Genomic DNA, 16,657 nt, shown 5'->3' with positions numbered 1-16,657 from the left:
GTACGAGGGCGCTTCAATAACATCGATTTTTCTCGGCGTGGGCGTTTTATGGGTGGGGGTGCACAGGAGACTGGTAAGGGCAAATATTTATTAGAGAGGAGGGATAGCAGAGGTAGTATTGCGAGAGAAAGGGAGGGAGAGAGAGAGAGGGGATGTATGCGTGTGTATACGTTTATGTATGTGCGCGCGCGCTAGGGAAGAGAACGAGAGAGGAAGAAGAATGAGGGTACGTGAGCGCTCATTAAAAGGAAACGAGATCAAATCAGAGGAGGATTTTGGAGAATCTGACAAATGCCGAGATTGTGAAGACAAGTCAAGAGGACAGCGCTGACAACTCGCTGCTAACCTGACGGGCAGAGATCGTCAGGGGGTTGAGGCATTGGCGACATCATTGACTGATGTGAGAAACCTGCTCAAGATATTTCTAGTCAATATGGACTGCATCATTAAGATGACTGATACGTAATTCACCTAGTATTTGGGTTAAGTATTCACTTAAGGCGTATTTTGAGAGGGCTGCTAATGATACACTAACAGTTTAATAACTCTTACATAATGGCGACATATTTGCGTCATCGGAAGGAAGATGCGCGAACTTGATTCACTACACTTTCTGGCTGATATGCAATCACAGACAATGAATGCCACACGCTACACGAGGCTAGAAGATGGAGTGACAAAGCACCTGCAAACTCAGCTCACTTGAACAGTTTCGATGGCAGCAGAGTTCATGCGCCCTCATCTCGAGGGCTGCGGTGAGAATGAGCGTCAAGAGAAGGAAATAAAACTACGCCTTTCATGGTTTTGTCCTTCTAATGCTGTGTTTACGGCTAGCTAAACATTACCTTGCATGATCAAAGATGCTTGTAATATAAGCACGGCATTGTCAGAAGGAAATAAATTAATGAAGACCATACTATAAAGAAATGTTCGTTCACAGACATTCAGTTTCCTTGCGTGTGTACATTCCCTATGGAAACTTACTTTTTTTTTTTTTTTGAGTGCCTGTACAGTCCCTTTGGGAAACTTTTTTTATTGGATAAAACGTTACGACTCGCAGAGTGTATTCTAGAAAATACGTAGAGAATGGGGAAAACTGGCCTATGTTTTTCTTTATTTAACAATAAATAACCTATAGGACCCAAACAGAAGGGAACTCATCAGCCGACCGGGAGAAAAACCAGGGTTTACACAATTGGATAGGCCTACGCAGCGACGCTGACATGTTTACATGCAACCAGGTCAGGCCTAATCAGAAAATCCTCACTTCTGGAACCCGTCCCACATGCGTGCTAGGAATGGTTTATAGCAACCCCCAGATTCTGATCAAAGATATACAAAGAACGGATTCTTCTAACTTTTGTATTTCCAGGCCGAGTAAAAGAAAAAAGCAAATCACATAAACCAGCAGTTAAAAGTTATTCAAAACAGTAGTGTGAACATTAACCGAGTTAAGAGAATTTAATTCGAATAAAATAAGTCACTTCATGGTGAGATCACAGAAGCCTACAACCCTCCATGTACAAACAAACTATGTGATATGTAGCATCGAATGTACATCTAAAATTACCCGTAATGACGTGGAAAAATTAATTTCATGTTTACCCGCAGTTTTAACTAAAAACTCCGCCGAGTAACCCAAAATTCTAAACGAGGAAAGCTTACATCATATTCCCTTTACGAGCACTCAATAAAACAATTTTGCTGAACATAATACGCAAGTAATAGAAATTACCTTCAAGGATATAACTAAGCAAGGACGTCGGCCGAAGGCTTAGGAAGTGATGGTAGGGATATGGTAGGAGAGTACTACCCGAAGGAAAAAATGTTCAAGTAGATTGCTGTCGATATCTGGGTACAAATTACCGACAGGAAGCCTCTAGTGGTCTCCCGATTCCATCCATTTACCTAGTGTCCCTTTGAACTCCTAGCGTAAACAGCGATCTTGTGGAAACACTATACTACTTAACACGTTTAAAGTAAGGGTAACTGTATTATGCAGTCCTACGATATACTAATGTTTCGTGATTATCAATTTGACAAGGTATGAAAGCCGGATCACCTGAAGATTAGCGACCCCTAATACCTCTCCTGAAGAAAATCTACCCCAATATTTTCCTCCTGAAGAAAAGCGACCCCAATATTTTCCACCTGAAGATAAACGACCCTTGCTTGTTGGTGTCCCCAATTTTCAGGTGACCCAAAAATAATCAAACCTACAGTAACCCCTATGGCTAGCGCGCAAAGCGCAACATTACCTCTTGCCAGAACATACCGAGTTGCCAAGAATCTTTAAATATGCGGATAAGGCGCGAAGCGCCGTTCCGCCACGGGCTTACTGTAACCCCTGTTAATTCCTCACCTTAAGAAAAGCGACCCCAGCGTGTGTTGGGGTCGCTTTTCTTCAGGTGATCCCGAAAGCAGAGTAGAGAACATAATGAAATCAAAAGTGTAACAACATAAACAAATTTGGAAATATATTAGGATTCATTTCTACCACGCAAATTTTATTTAACAGCGACTTAAACCAAGATTAAGTAATCCTTATGGTTTGTCAAGAAGTCACTAATTATTACAAGTAATACTAATAACAATATTAATAGACGAGAAAGAAACTAGAGAAATTACATTAAATTCGTTGTCTTTACAAGTACGGAGGGATACGGAGCAGTATCCGAAAGTCTTTCCTAGTCATTTTTAACATACTACAAAAATATATTTTTATCACTACTGAGGCTTTTAATTGTCAATATTACAGCCTCGTTACAGAGGTTCCTTAGTTCAAAGATCAAAAATAATAATAATAATAATAATAGGATGAACCTCATTACCGTAAGTACCGAGTCCTTGCAACTCTAAGTAGGCTGGTGGTTGCATATTATGGTTAAGCCTGCTTAGGCTAGTACGGTCTGGTGCTAAAGAGAGAACATGGGGCCTGAAGTGGACCTTTGCGCAAGCCCCACCGACTTGGGCGATGCCACTCGAATCCTTTAACTCCAATTAACCCCTGAAACAAGATCATGCTGCACACGCACGACAGGAAGAGAGAAATTTCCCGCCGCTCTCTCGCTTGCGTGCCTGCCTGGGAGCGACTGAGGGTATATCTGCCCCAGGCTGCACATTACCCGCTCGCTCTTGATGAATCTTAAGCACATAAGTGGGGGCCTCCACTCGAGATACATAGCTCAGAGGAGCTCTGGAGATCGCAAGAAAAGCCAGATTGAACTCTCGAGTCGTGAAGGACAATAAATATCCCTCCCATTTAGAGGATCGCACTTGAACGAGGAAATGACGGCCCCGAGGCTGAAATCCTTTTTGTGAAAAACTGTGAAAATAATCAAATCAGAGACAATGCAGTGCCGCTAAGGCCATGAGGAAATGGCAAGGCTTTCCAGCCAGAGGTAAGAGAGCCAGTTATGAAATATAAAAAATCGTTAAGCTGGCATTGAAAACGCATAGAAATACAACGTTGCTGTCACTGTTTTACTACTAGGTAATTATAATAGCAGCGTTGTAAAGAGCTATCAGGACAATTCTCTTCGTCTTACCAATAGACTACACTCCACAGGAAAATCTGCCTTTTGAGAATTTTTAACGTTATCACTAACAATGGGCGAGAATCTTCCTACCAGTTTAAAACACCGAACACCTGCACCACCCAATCAGGGGTAGGATTCTTGGGACCTGAAAACAACAAAGACGCCGGTGAACTATTTCACCGATCTTTCGCCCCAGTTACCATAAGGACAAAAATGGAATTCCGAAAAGGCCATAAGCCTAAAGGCAACCCATGGGTCCCAAAATCAATAGACTACAATTACCGGAGATTTGATAGAAAGGACCATTCAGAAAATAACGGACAACACATTCGATCTCTGAATTCAGACGGTCGTTCGGAGGAAAACAGCACCGGTTCAAGTTTCACTTGAAAGACTGGACGGGCGCTCAGCAATGTTAAACTTGGCAAAGAGAAAATCTAAAGAAAACTACTGTTCTTTAATGCCCGAACAAAATTTTTAGGAAGACAGGAGTAAAGTGTTGCGATTCTAAAGATTGTGATTAAAAAAAATCCTCTCTTTCTAAAGTGGCAGCAACATCCAAAGCCCAAGTAGATGAAGGTCTAACAAAAAGCATTAGATGGTTTTTCAAGATGTGAATTTAAAAGCAATAAACTAGAACTACCCACTAACTTATTTTCACTACTTAAAAAAAAATACCTCCTATTCTAACGTCCGTTGGGTGCTGGTCTTCAGTGAAGCCCAGCTTCAATTCAGTGTAATTTTCTCAAAAGACAAATCCAAAACAAGGACAAATGATCTGAAGTGTCATTATGAGATCAATATTTCCTTCTGACGAAAATAAAAATTACAGAACAGCAAAAAGATCAAGACACTATCACTGAAGGCATAATACAAAAAATGGAAAATTCTCGACAATGTACAGAAACCTGTCAACAATCTTTCCAAGATGACAGTGACTGAATATAGAGTTCAGGCCAAAGGCCAATCAATCACTGGGACCTATGAGGTCATTCAGCGCTGGAAAGGAAATGAGATAGGTAGGATGTTTGAAAGGTGGAACAGAAGGAACCCCTCTCAGTTACACTGAAATAATTGTTAAGAGAGGGTGGATAGCAAGAGAAGAAAGTTAATATGAAAGGTGGTACATTTAAAGGAATGAAAGGGGTTGCAGCTAGGGCACGAAGGGACGCTGCAAAAAACCTTCAGTAATGCCTAGTGTAACCCGTGAGGTGCACTGATGGCACTCAACCCCTACGGAGTCCCAGGTAACAAGACAATGCAGTACCACATCAGATGAAGTCATTGTAACCCACAGCAAACTCGGTGCTACGGGAATAAGAGCGGCGCCGTTGTAACAGATGAAAACCACCTACGATGAAACGGCTCAGACTATTATCCAAAGGATAGCTCCCCAAGACCTGCTGCAAGATCATACAGTGTCAAATTCTGTACCACAAAAGAATGTATATATATATATACATGCATACATAGTATATGTGTACACCAGCCATGATTGATCCTTGCTCCATCAAAAAGGAATACTGTCAAATAGGCTATACAAATAATTGATTTTGGAATGGGTCGCTAATCTGATACCAAGTTCCTTTGTAAAACTGATAAAATGTTTCAAAGTTTACGTTTTGCACACAGCTGTTCGGTCTAGTACATAAATATAAATCTCAGCTATACTCCTTAGACATAGTTCAAGTGAAGGAGGATTTATACATTCTTCGTCCTCCTTTGACTTTCGAGTAAAATGTCAATGCCCAGTGGTGTGATTTGTTCCTTAGCGATCTCAGAGGAGAAGCCATTCAGAAGGCCTTGTGAGCTAATTGACAAATTCCATATATCTTCATTACTTCACATTTAAAGCTATTTATAATTTTCACAACTAAATGACGTACCTATTTCCTCTACCATCACATTTCAACGCAAGTTCTTAAAAAAAAACTAAAAAAAAAAAAAAATAAAACAAACGACGTACTATGTATAATTTTTCGGATAGCCTGTCTTGCCCTTTAGCAGACATTAACGAGATGAATTGGGTACACAGGCTTACAGCATTCAAGAGGAAAAAAAATTTCAAATTATCACAAACATCAAACCTTTACTGAAGCCCACAATAAATGATTAACTGAGCTTCCTTTCTCCTTATTCATTAGCTTTTGGCAGTCGCAGCCAGCCAAACAAACTCAATTAAATGTGAATGAAATCTATCATGAAAGGGGCTTACATTCAATTATCTCTTTCAAAAAACCCTCCTCCCTTAAGTCAATAGATCTCTTTGATTACCCCTTTTTTAACGTCAGTCTAGTTTGCCACTTTTCTCGTCTTGAAATTTCTACGTCAGTTATGCAATGCCTGTCAAAATGAATGTCGCATTCACAATAAATGCAACATCAATCGACCTGGACACTTAAATGATCCATTATGATCTCATATACAAATCGGTTAGTTTTTATAGAGATGCTCAGTAACTCTTGGGACCATTCCATAACATTTGACAAAATGAATTCTGTCTAGCTGTATCTCTAAATCATCTTAACTCTTCCAAAGCAGAAACATAAAAACACATGTTTAACACCTACGTCAAGTAATTTAAATTTCAAATGAAAGAAGTCACTGACGGCATGAAAAATCACAATAAAATAGTGACTGCAAGGTGGACCGAGGTCCCTCAGCAAACAAAACAGTTTCATTAAACAGTTACCTAACGCTGGATATTCTCTCAACGCAATTCCCTCTTCCACCTCTTCTGCGGTACCGAAACTAGGCCTAAATTCTGACCTCTCCCTCCGTTCGCCCAGCCACACCCTGCAGTAACTGCTACAAGTCACTCCAACTCCCCACACTAGAACCCGGAAGTAAAGCGATGGTTCACATTCAATAGATTTCCCAAATATATTATATATATATATATATATATATATATATATATATATATATATATAATATATATATATATATTAAACAAAAGTTCAAGAAAATTAGTATAACAATCACAGACTATAAACCAGCGCGCAGGCGAGTGTAAATGCTTTGCTTGTAAATTAGGAGACCTTCTTGTGATATACATGAAAACTAAATGACACGCGACACATTTAGATAAGTACGAGAGGCAGCTGTTGATTACCGATGGTAGATGAAATAGCGCCCGTGGACAGCCAAAGTTCGTACGTTCTAGACAGGCAGCGCTAGAACTTCGGCAAGGCAACCCAAAATGAAGAGCAGTGTCAAGTCTTTCAGTCTACAGAAGTAAAAGCAAAAGGTATAAGGAAAACAATATTACAGAGTGGTTTCTGTAGTGATGAATCCTGGTGCGGTAAAGACAAAACCATTAGTCTGGTTCAGTTGCAAAGCTTGACTACCGTAATGATTGCTTTGTGAACTTTGTCCTATATATGATCGATTAGGCTTGTCTGGGTACTAACTGTACACCCACCCCCTTACACTCCACAGAATGGACCACATTCAGATTTTCAAAATCAAAGCAGTACACCGCCATTCCCACGTCGATTTAACAGTAAGAAAGTTATGCTTACAGCTTTCGTTCATGAATCCGTATATTGATTTAATGAACAAAATGAAATGTCGAAAATTTCATCGGTAGGTACACACCATAGGAAAATAGAAGTTTCTTAATTAAATGAGATGCTAACTAGACTAGATTGTGCGCATAAAAATTGAGTTCGAAATGATAAAAAAATACAAGAATACAGTTATATGGTTCAAAATAACAATAGTCATTAGCAGAACGGGACGAGTTTAGACACCCCTTTGCATTTATCACATTTGACATAATACTGCAAATCAGGCTCCTGCTTTTAGTTTGCTTTACAAGAATACAAGCTTTGATCACAAGAACATGATGAATACCGGTAATGCAGAGAGAAATGGGCAGGGTTTCAATGTATACCTACAAGGTTTGGCCACATGAGAGGCCATGAACATGGGAAGGTTTTGGCTAGACCAAAATGAGAAGGTAGACATGAACAGCCTATTCAAGAGGGCTGATTGATTGGTTAATCATTCTGGCATCACAACCTCATAGGTTGTTCAAGTAGGCTAGCTAAATCAAATAAAGTGAGTACTTTAATATAAAGAGGGATGTGTTTAGAGACAGCATGTGGTAGAATCTTATGCAGGTTATTATAACAATTTGTCCTCAGAGCTTAAATCATAAGTAACTAACATTTTTGTTAAAAATAAATGCAAAATCTGCGTTCGTATAATTGAACAATTACAACTAAACTGGTGGCTTTGGTAGCACAGCTCAACTTCTTTGCCTTACGTAATCTAGGAAGTACAATATGTACAGTATCTTTCACAGTTTCCCAAACAGCGCCTTGCAACTCTAAACATTTGCATAAAAACATCATCAGTCACCCCCGACAAACGCAATGTATTTTCATCTCTCTCTCTCTCGGTGTGAAAGCAAGCTAAAAACAGATATACAGAAAACGTATCCGCTTCCGTTCACCAAATTCAATTCAATATTGGTGCTGTCACGTTTCGACGGTGAAAACACAATCAGCCTGGAATTAGATTTTGCAATCTCCATAATCCACGTGATCTCAAACTGCCGAACGATGACTTGCAACAAACTGATACCGTTCGATTGCAAAATAACTATTATGACGAACTCGAGTGGAACACATTGCTTGATTTACCGGGGCTGCAAAGCTCACGATTCAGATACTGACTGGGCTAAGCAATTTCATTACGGCGCATGAGAACTTACTGGTATTCAAAATACTCAATCTTTCATTGGACCGTTCGTAAAACGTTCGCAAACACGATAAAATACAAGCGTTCGGTCCTCCTTAACAAGAAAGAAGAGAGAGAGAGAAGAGAGAAGAGAGAGAGAGAGAGAGAGAGAGAGAGAGAGAGAGAGAGAAACTTATAACCCATATAGTATGCCTCATGAATGCGGCGGTAGTGACCTTTGCGGCTAGCAATGGGATAAACAAGTGAACTGAAAAGTTCGGCTGTAAAGTGATGAGTCCTGGATGTCCTTTCTTCGCTGGATTGAAGCTTTTCCAGACTGAACCAGATCTTAGGATGTCGCTGCTGAGGAAAAGCAGGAAATAATTTTAGCTTTGAATGGATAATCTATCTATAATAATAAAATCCGAGTGGATCTTTCTTGTCTGTCCGCCGCTCCACCCGGCGTAGGCTGGGACAGAGGGTAGGAGAGACGCGACGGGCAGTTTCGGGTTACAACGAAGTTAATATTTGTATATATTAGCTTACGATACCATATGTTTAACGTATATTTTTCTCCACTATATACAGATTACTGGCAGGATTGTTTTCTTTGCAACAGGTGGTTATTCAGCCAAAAAATCTCAGTAAGCAGAACCAAGTTCACGTGGCCGTGTTCTTTGGAGAATGGCATTATTTCATAACGTTTGTACAGACTGTCAAGTATGACTTACAAAAAGCCAAAATCTATCAAAATTGTTAGAGATGATGCAACAATGTCATACAGCCTTTACTCATTCACCGTACTATTCGCTTCTAATTAAAAGATTTTTCAAAGACATGGTTTTAAACTTAAGTTGGAGTTTCGACCATAGAATTTTTCTTCAACACTATCTATATAATAAAATTAGCAACCATATTCCCTACTGGACTATTAGCTTTATCAAGAAAAAATTCCTGCCAATAACCTAAATAATAAGGAAAACTATTCAGTATAACATGAAAGACTAAACAGTATCCATACAACGTACAATCCAAACTATCACAACCTCAAACCATATTCTATTGTGCAGAAGCTCAGTCTCCCATCCATAATTCAGCAACTTTCCTTCTATTTCACATGCTGAGCACTCTTCTTATTAGCTATTTTAAGCTTTTTCAAAGTTCTTGTAGCTATAATCACATTTAAGCCTCACTTAAGATAAAATAAAGCCTTGCACAACTGTCCCATGACACATCCTATTCATTCAGTAAACTCACTTTTTCCTTCTCTGCCAATCTTATTGTCTCTTTCACTTTCCTAATCAACTATGTTACGGGGTGTCCTACAGTCACCTTCATCTTCAACTTTTAAAACAATGGAACAATTATTTACCTTACTCCTTCAGAAGCTTTCCCTCAACAAGGCATACCTTAAAACCCCTGGTCAACCTTGCAATCATGGGATAACTAGTATAATACAATTTCTTCTTTGTAATCCAATCAAAATCTAGCATCTATCATTTCTCCAACCTCGATTGTCTCCTTACACCCTCACCCCAACAATTGTCCTTCACTCTTGCATCATTCACTTGTGCTTTTCAATTATTCATTCACTTCTCCTTTCCAATTCATCTCAATCATTGGTACAATACAGTACTCAGTGACCTAGTAGGATCTCTACTTTTTGCCATTTTCTGACTCTCTTGACTTCCCTATCCTCCTCCAACATACTTGCACTAACTATCTCATCCAACCTACTCTTGTACCAGTACGCATTACAAAACCACAATTCTATCCCTTCATCACCAGCTTGAACCTTAATCCTATATACTCCAAAGAGTGAGATTACACATGAATTCAACCACACCCTTCCCATACCTGTACACACAGCCCGTTCACCTTTTGTTTCACGAAGTGCCCAAATACACAGCGTTCTCTACTTACACGACCTACCATATACTGCCCCATTAACACAAAGATCAGGACTTTTCAATCATTCAAAATACTCATGAAATTGGGTAAGATGATTAGCACTACCCCTTTCTCATTAGGAAACGACGTCTCTATCCCTACTATGGTTCCGGGCATTCTACTTCCTCTGACTGGGTTAAACTTCATTGCACGAACTTCTCTTCCCATAGGAACTCTAGTTAACGAAGTTCTTAATCATCAACACGATCCTGGCGCGAAAGGAGAATCCTCAATTTCACATAAATGATTCAAGATCACCTAGGCAGGTTTGCAATTATACAGAGTCGATGTTCAACCCGAGAGAGAGAGAGAGAGAGAGAGAGAGAGAGAGAGAGAGAGAGAGAGAGAGAGAGAGAGAGAGAGAGAGAGAATGGGTGTATACTAAAATCTATACGAAAATCTAAGTCTCGCTAAGTTTCTCTAACCGCACACGATACTTCCTTCGATTCACAATATAACACACATGCCCATTCCCGCCATAGGGCATTAAGTATTCATTGAACGTTGCAGATAATTCAAGTTCCAATCCACCGTCTCCAATCCATCATACACTACTTCTGTCGCCATGCTTTTGAGCAACTATTCACGATCATTGCGAACAGCCAAGATTTTATCAGCAAAGCAGCGTGCCTAGCATCCAACCAAAGTTGTTAAAAGAATTTAGTTACATTACTTCGCCTTTACCGAAAAAGGTAACATTTCCTACGGTCTGCCAAAACTCGTCATTTTGCCAGAACATTCGTTTATCAATGCTTCAAAAAACAGTAACGCTGTTTCATCAACGAGCTCCTGGAAATTTCTACTTCTGCCGCACATAACCAACATAAAAGAAAATGGATGGAAAAGTTTGGGATCGTGCTTTTGTCAAGCCAAAATACCATGCAGTAAAGTCAACGGAGAGAGAGAGAGAGAGAGAGAGAGAGAGAGAGAGAGAGAGAGAGAGAGAGAGAGAGAGAGAGAAATCTGGCACCATGCAAGCTGCCCTAAACCAGTCTCAAAGAAATCGGAACCCATACTTTAACAACATTCAACATTTCGAGCACAAGTGGTAAACACTACAGTTGAATACAACAGGTTTTAAGTCAACTTGAACACTAAACAGATATAAGAATTTCAAGCCCAGCCAGAGAAACCTTCCTGAAACCAAAACTAGACAGAGAGAGAGAGACGAGAGAGAGAGAGAGAGAGAGAGAGAGAGAGAGAGAGAGAGAGAGAGAGAGAATTCCCATTAATCGATATATCGTATAATATACAAACCACATGATCTACTCAAATTCACAGCAGACGAACTATATAAATGTTTGCCATGAGTCAGAGATCGCATGATAACTACGATATTGATCTGGATGTGGCAATCAGGGTTTGCGGAAACACTGTTTCCGCCAGATTTTTTTTTTTTTTTTTTTTTTTTTTTTTTGAAGGATCGAAGTAGCGATACAGTATGATTTTGGGGACCAAACTGAATTTTTGATGTAGTCTACAGTTATATAATATATACATTATATGTTTTAGTAATACATATATATATAAATATATATATATATATATATATATATATATATATATATATATATATATATACTATATATATATACACTATATATATATATATATATATATATATATATATATATATATATATATATATATATATATATATGAAAATATAAAAATTACAAATTACTCTCCTGATGGAATATACTACATTAGCTACCTTTTACAGGGCGTTAAGCAAGTTCAGTGATAAATTAATCTATTAAAAATATATATAATTACGTGTAACGGCCTAGCATTCTTAATATGTGCCACTCAAAGGCCAGATTTATTTTTGTACGAACCACCTTCAATGAATTAAAAAACATTGATATTACTATACTACCGAATATGCTCACAACTTGCAAATCTTATAAGAGGCTTCGCTACACGAAATAACAATGCTAATCTTTGGTTCATTCCAGATTCAAATAAAACTACAATTCATGGCACGAACTCTGCGTCCCGTCAACAAACAATCACCATGCGAATGAAGCCTCACCGGAGAAAACAAAAAAAGAAGCAACAACACCCCCCACCCCCCCGACCATATCGATCTCAGTATGCCAACCAGCGACTCTTGCATAACCATGAATTGATCACTACTCAGAAAAATTATCATACACCTCTACAAAATATGACGGCCTGTGATAATGGTGTCTTAAAGTTTATTCGTTCGTCTGGGAACTGGGAGGAGCTTTCGCGTGCTGATGTAGGAGAGTGACATGTATGTGAACAGTATGTGTCAGCTGCTTGGACGCTCGTTCGCTCGCTCACTTCAAACGATCGATATATAAGACAGACTGAGTCTCTCCCCTCCCTCATTACAACAGGACTCTCCATAAGCACATTCTCTCTCTGTCTCTCTCTCTTGCTGTGTGTGTGTTATTAAGTCAGTTCCACAAAATATTCAAGAAATTCATATCGGCTATTTGATTAGTAGTTGACGATACTTATACACGATATGAAAGACGTTTGTATAAGTATATGCACAGATGGATAGTGGAGGATGTGGTAACTATTTGGACAGAAACAAAGACTAATGTTAACAATACTTTAAAACCACCTTTCCGTATTACAACTACAGAGTAAATTCAAATTACTTCTGTATTACGACTACAGAGTAAATTCAAATTGACTATCATCGAGCCCACTGAAATATTGTAATGGAATGCAATCCAATGCATTATTAAACTTATCACAAAGCCGACACATGTATCGGCAATTAATCACAAGCTATAAAGGATCAACAATAACAAGCATCATACAGAAAGGACTAGACAGGAACTTATCCTCTCCTATCCACACACACACACACACACACAATATATATATATATATATATATATATATATATATATATATATATATATATATATAATATATATATATATATATATATATATATATATACATACATACATACACACACACAATTCTGATTCTTTCCAACATTAAAAACAAGGTAAGACCTGTATGTTTCTTCCGCAGTTTACTACAAATACGTGCTACCTTCCTTGACATATAATATTCACATATCTGGAGATTAAAAAGCTTACAATTCAAACTACCTGACAACCACTACACGGAACGCCTCACATGCTTCCTAAAATGGCCACGCCCACCACATACAAAATAAAGGACTTGGAGAATTTCCAAATTCTCCAGGAACCAACAGTATTCTGTTTTCATTAAACAACTATTCAAACCGACACCTTCAGTAATTGTCAAAAAATAAAATTAATCTACATAAAAAGCAAAACAACTCTTACGACGACCTGAAATCATCAATCATCAATCTCATTTAGATAAAATAACATCATAAAAAGCTAAGGGGGTTCAGACACAATACAGCAGTCTAATACAAACTCCGAACTGCAAAGTATTAATTAACAGCCGATACGATGTAGTTGTGGTTATGCACAGGAGCTGAAGCTGTATTGGAGGATGGAAGGAGTTGGGACAACATACAAGGGAGGAGTGTTTCCACCTGCCAGGACCAGAAATCAATATTGCTTGTATCCTAGCAACCCATGGCCGCTTACTTAGGCCTAACACTTATTACACGCTTGCCCCTCGGCCATTTAAAGGCCTGGATATCAGTGATCCATCAAACCAAATTCGACTGCACGAGGACCCCAATGAGCGCGAATCTTCCTTTTCTAAAAGAAGTCTAAAAAATAATAACGCAGAGATTCTTTTAAATTAAACAGTATATATATATATAAAAGAACAGATTTAAAATCAGTTTAATCTTGGCTGTAGATATAAAACAGACAATAAAAGCCGACAAATCCCTTCCCTCGTCATAATCAGAAATGTGTTATCGTGCACGCTGAAAAAAACTGGTACAACTTGACAGGTGTCAAAGGCATGCAGGAAATATTTAAATACACCATTCTTCGGAAGAAAATATACGTATATTGTTACTACATACAATACACGGATTAAAGTAGCGAAGGGTTTTTCAAAAACTCACAATAAATACAGTATTTTATGGTTAGTCTACTAATTTTCGGAGACTTAAAAACAATGCATAACGTAAACAGGCATTTCACTTTCTACAACTAAGGTAAAGGTCGACATAAAATAACCAAAAAGAATGCTAGTAAACTTCACGCAAGACAATCCAAAAACAGTTAAGCTCATATTGCGGAAGAGAGCAAATCAAATCTACCTAATATTTGACAAGTAATTAGCCTTTCCACAACAACAAATCTGCCAAACAACATGCTGGGTTTAAGGCTTAGCAGTCACACAACCATGCAAATAAATAAGAGGCCTAATATTTGTTAAAGGAATCAAGTATTTCTTTAATTGGCTCTTAGGATCGTAGACCTAATTTGACAAAAGAGGCCTAGGCTATCGTGTCAAAACATTTTTAATGTTAAAAAAGATGGGGATGGTGGTCTTCCTCCACCTCGTTTGGCAAATATTGTCAATTGAGCTAAGTTGTAAGACGAAAGACAACTAGCTACTCAAAATGGTTTTTGGAGGGGAACTTCAAGATATATGAAAAATCAACATACTAACAATCTCAACTATTACTAAACTGAATTTAACATTCAATCCAACAAAAGATCCCGAGTCTGACAGCTTAGGCCTATCTAAAACTATCTTCCAAAAATCTTCTTAATCGGCAACCATTCTTATCATTCACTTGAGGAATCTTCCTTACCTTCATATCATTGATGATCATCTGGAAAAGTCCAGCAAGGGCTGAACAATCCCTATCCATCGTTGCCAGGCCTATCACATCCATTTTCGCAAAGATCGAACCTTGTAATTTAGTTCACATTTAGGCCTACACCCCTGGAAAACCCATTGCCCCCCAAACACACTCAACCACTCCGTTCCCAGAGGAACTACTATAAGGTTTTGAACAAATCTCTCTCGTAGCACAAATTAATCCTACGAATTTGCTAGGTTTTACAGAGATTCTTTCACACACATTTCCTAAACAACGCAACGAACCACCACGAAGGACGACCGCTCTTCAACTGAATTCGCTGTCGAATCGCTCTACTATCCGGCTTGGGTTGGGGGTCTCTCCTCCGGGTCCCCTGGCCACCCCACGGGGTGATTTGGCTGCACCACTGCCAGACGTCTACCTGGCGAACGCACTATTGTACACCGAAATACAGTTTGTGTCAATAAAAACAAACTGAATGTCGTAAAAGATAAAATGTCAAAACTTCATAAAACTTGAAGATCAGTGAGTCTGTAATATGTAAAGCTTTGTTTCTGAGCAGTGGCTAATACAGTGGACTATAATAGCAAGCCGTCTTGTAAACAATGTTAAACAGGCCAAATGTTATTGCTAGCTAACTTGTCAATTGATGACGAGAGGGGCCAAAATAAGCATTCTACTTGCCTTATGAGATTTTGTAAGATCATACTTTGAATCTATAGAAATGTCAGAAAGTATTTAAAAGTACCAACAGAGATCAAAACATGAAATAAAAGTAGTACCGGAAGGGATTATCAAAATCCTAACAACTATGACAATAATTTGAGACGGCAAAGGATGCGTCGCTTTATACCCCGAAAAGTTAATGAATCATGATCTGACATAAGAGAAATTTTATGAAATTCTTGATAACAGAGCAGGCAATAAGTAGAATAAGGCATTTACCTGATGGTTATTCTGATTATGATCTGGCAGATGAGTTTGAAATTCTTTAATGGCAAGATTGTAGCGATAGTAAAAAATTTAGCTGGAGGTAGCCAACAGTTGCCACCATTTCTTCTTCCTGAGTTAAGGGTAAATAAGCTCTTGAGATTTCGTAACAAGGATACAGATAAAATAAAATCTATTATGAGCAAGGTGAAGCCTACGTATTGTGCGAATGACCCATTGCCAATGGCTGATGTTAAAAAGGTGGATTTTACTAATTTGGCTAATGTTGTATCGGAAATTGTTCATCTTTCCATTGGCAGTAAAACATTTCCTATGGGTGGAAAAGAGGCGCTGGTGAAACCTATAGAGAAAGGTGATCTTGACAGGCAGAGTTTAAGTTCCTACAGACCGTCTCGAACTTAACATTTTTATCCAAGATTATAGAAAAAGTTATTACATCTTGAAGAGAATATTTTTCCAGTAGAGCATTCTGCATACGAATATTCCACTCTACTGAAACAGTGTTGTGTCGTAGTGAACGACTTGATTATGAAAATGGATGCGGTAAAGTGTGGTATATTAATATTACTCGATTTGAGTGTTGCATTTGATATAGTTGTTCATGACTTGTTAGTGGATGATTTGAAAGCTGTTGGCATTGGTGAAGTGTTGGGTTTTCTTAAAAATTACATTGAGAATAGAACATATCGCGTTCGAATGGGAAAGTCCTTTTCAAGAGCTAGGGCACTGTCAAGAGGTGTGCCCCAGGGAAGTGTGCTGGGCCTAGTTTTTTTTTTGTTTTTTTTTTTTTTAATATATATAATTG

At 38.5% G+C, this 16,657-nt stretch overlaps 1 protein-coding gene across 5 annotated transcripts in view; it reads right to left on the bottom strand.

The window, feature by feature from the left end:
• The window catches only part of LOC135210902 (protein MTSS 2-like), a 326,878-nt gene extending 311,629 nt beyond the window's left edge, over nucleotides 1-15,249 (bottom strand). For 3 of the 5 annotated variants that reach the window (XM_064243842.1, XM_064243845.1, XM_064243846.1), the window contains exon 1: nucleotides 14,890-15,246. In XM_064243842.1, coding sequence (XP_064099912.1) covers nucleotides 14,890-14,973 — 84 coding nt within the window. In that variant the 5' untranslated portion in view covers nucleotides 14,974-15,246. Of the gene's footprint in view, nucleotides 1-14,889 lie in introns of all 5 variants that reach the window. The other 2 variants (XM_064243844.1, XM_064243843.1) reach the window with 2 other exon arrangements.
• Nucleotides 15,250-16,657: the final 1,408 nt, after the last annotated feature.

This window comes from Macrobrachium nipponense, chromosome 4 (assembly GCF_015104395.2).
Source record: "Macrobrachium nipponense isolate FS-2020 chromosome 4, ASM1510439v2, whole genome shotgun sequence".
In the NCBI taxonomy this organism is placed as follows: domain Eukaryota; kingdom Metazoa; phylum Arthropoda; class Malacostraca; order Decapoda; family Palaemonidae; genus Macrobrachium; species Macrobrachium nipponense.
Note: the sequence above shows the minus strand (reverse complement) of the source record. Positions and strands in the feature narration are given on the sequence as shown.